Here is a 2,500-nt window from a genome sequence, read left to right as displayed (position 1 = left end):
CTCGGAACATCGTCATAATAATTAATAATAATACAAATACTGGTATCTTTGGTAAATCTGTTCTCTCTGAAAGGCACTGGTTCATATAAATGCACCTCGTCATTAAAGGTTAGAGGTCATTAAAACATCTGAAAGATTCCAGTTTTCTACAAAGACTCGTCATTTTTAAGGCAAATTTCAATCTCTGAAGCCACACAAACGACATAATACTGACAGATTTATCAGGAGGCCTGTTCACACGATAAGAACGATAACTATATTGGCTGTTTATTATAAGCTTTAAATGCTGAAGCTCTTTAAAGACGGTGGATTCTGAAAGTGCACCAATATCATTCAATTGTGTCATTGGTTGCCAGATGTCAAGTGTATATGTTTAAATCCCCCAATCAAAGCGTTTCTCTTAAATCAATACACTTTCTGTCCAGTGGTTTACAGGGTTGCCAGGTCTGCAAAAAAGAACAAGCCTAATTGATAATCACAACTATCCCAATCATGTTTTATTTGGTTTCTGTTCGAAATAGTGTCCTGGGGAGATCGCTTTAACCCGCGGACTTCGAAAACAAAACTTGGCAACCCAGGTGTTAATTTAATTTATTCCCAACTTGGCAACCCTGTGATCACTCTACTGAGATATATCCTGCTCAAATAATAGCATAATAAAGCCCGTCTGTTTGTGCTGCTTGCTGAAACTAAACCGAAAGCAAGTTGATTTATAATTATATTGAACTGCAATCAATCTGATGAAATACAAAATATGTGATTATCTTTTTTGAGCAAGTGATCGTGCAGCCCTACGTTATCGTCCTTCATGTGAACGGCCGTCATTCTTCATCATCTTCTCACATACCTCAGTCCTGTCTTCCTCTTCCTCTCATTTTCTCTCAGACCTTCTGAACTCGCTCTGATATGTTTGTACAATAAGGTAGAAGTGAACATATATACTTGATCATGCAGCAGCTCAAGAACATGTTATACAGCCACAGTCCCGCTAAGCTTCTGGATCACGGACGGTCTCCTGTCTAAATACGGTGAGTGTTTGGTTTGGTCTCTGGAGATGTGGTGGGCATCTAGTAGTAGGATCCCAGATGTGAGGGCATGTGTGCGGGGGGGTGTCGAGGGCCGCTGTAGAGTCCGGCCGCCGGAGCGCTCCAGTACGGACTCGGAGCGCTGAAGAAGCCCGGCGAGGACACGCTCATGGCCGGAGTGTGTGGAGACACGAAGCTCATCTTCTGTGGGTACGAGCTCATGTAGGACAGCTCGGCTGGGTACTTGTAGACGGAGGACTCGGGCGGATGCGGATGCGGATGCAGGGCCTGAGCGATGCCGTGGAAGTCGAACTTGTAGGCATAGCGTTTCCCGTGCACTTTGGTCATGATGTTCTTGTCGTAGTAGTAGCGCAGGGCTCGGCTCAGCTTGTCGTAGTTCATGTTGGGCTTGCTCTTCCTCTCGCCCCAGCGCCGAGCCACCTCGTCCGGATCCGTCATCTTGAACTCGCCGTTGGTTCCTTCCCACGTGATGCAGGACGAGTTAGAGCTGTCGGAGAGAAGCTCCAGGAGGAACTGCCACAGCTGGATCTGACCCGAACCTGAAGCACAATCATCATCATCATCATCACTAGGGCTGTCCATTCAATGCTTTCATTTGGTGCGATTACTGGAACAAATAACGAGTTAATATGCAGACCTTTCCGTCATCTGATGAACATGATGCAGGACGACTGACTAACATAACTTCAATATATGAGCACAAAACATGCTCTTCCTCTAAAATTTCAATCATAAAAAACATATAAAATATATCCAACTTTATTTGCATACATACAGTACACATAAAACAATATATACTGTCATTATCATCCAGCTCTAATCTGATAAATGCAACTATAATGCAAAACAAATGAAAAATAAATGTAATAAATAAATTCTCTCACCTGGATTCGCCAGCCTGCTGCTTGTCGGCCCTAAAATCTGATATGGATCTACAGAGAAGACCACAAACAACCATCAGAGAGCATCCCAGTGATATACTTCAGCTGATTTATGCTTTATTTGATTAAAATCAGGACGTGATATGATCCCTCACTCGCTCTAACCCTGCCTGACCTCAGATCATAACTCATAACTTCATACAGATTCATCCGAGCCTCCAGTTTATCACAATGATCCTGCATAAATAACTGTAAAATAATAAAATTACTGACACATTAGTGTGAGAAATAAGTGCAGGGTGTGAAAAAAATAAAGACAAAAGCACACAATAAATCAGTCAAACTAACTAGTATTAGAATGGAAACAGAGAATATGTGTTCTCACCTAGCGGAGCTCTCTGCTCCTCAGGTTTGGTCATGATGGCAGCAGAGCTCTGAGAGACTAATGAACACACAGATTGGGTGTTAGGCGTGATGCATGATCCGTGTAACACTCTCAGACACCACACGACTGACCTTTAGCTGCAGACGGAGACTGAGTCCATCCAGAGCGCCGGCCGTCCACACCCAGGT

At 43.4% G+C, this 2,500-nt stretch overlaps 1 protein-coding gene across 3 annotated transcripts in view; it reads right to left on the bottom strand.

Annotated features, from left to right (window-relative positions):
* Window positions 1–1,047: 1,047 nt before the first annotated feature.
* The window catches only part of erg (ETS transcription factor ERG), a 27,694-nt gene continuing 26,241 nt past the window's right edge, over window positions 1,048–2,500 (bottom strand). For all 3 annotated transcript variants that reach the window (XM_059544432.1, XM_059544431.1, XM_059544430.1), the window contains 4 exons: window positions 2,444–2,500; window positions 2,313–2,369; window positions 1,931–1,978; window positions 1,048–1,585 (listed from right to left, as the gene is read on the bottom strand). The exon at window positions 2,444–2,500 is cut by the window's right edge and continues 72 nt beyond it. In XM_059544432.1, the coding sequence (XP_059400415.1) occupies window positions 1,068–1,585; window positions 1,931–1,978; window positions 2,313–2,369; window positions 2,444–2,500 (680 nt within the window). In that variant the 3' untranslated portion in view covers window positions 1,048–1,067. The remainder of the gene's footprint in view (window positions 1,586–1,930; window positions 1,979–2,312; window positions 2,370–2,443) is intronic.

Source organism: Carassius carassius, chromosome 49 (genome assembly GCF_963082965.1).
Source record: "Carassius carassius chromosome 49, fCarCar2.1, whole genome shotgun sequence".
NCBI classification, from domain to species: Eukaryota; Metazoa; Chordata; class Actinopteri; order Cypriniformes; family Cyprinidae; genus Carassius; species Carassius carassius.
Note: the sequence above shows the minus strand (reverse complement) of the source record. Positions and strands in the feature narration are given on the sequence as shown.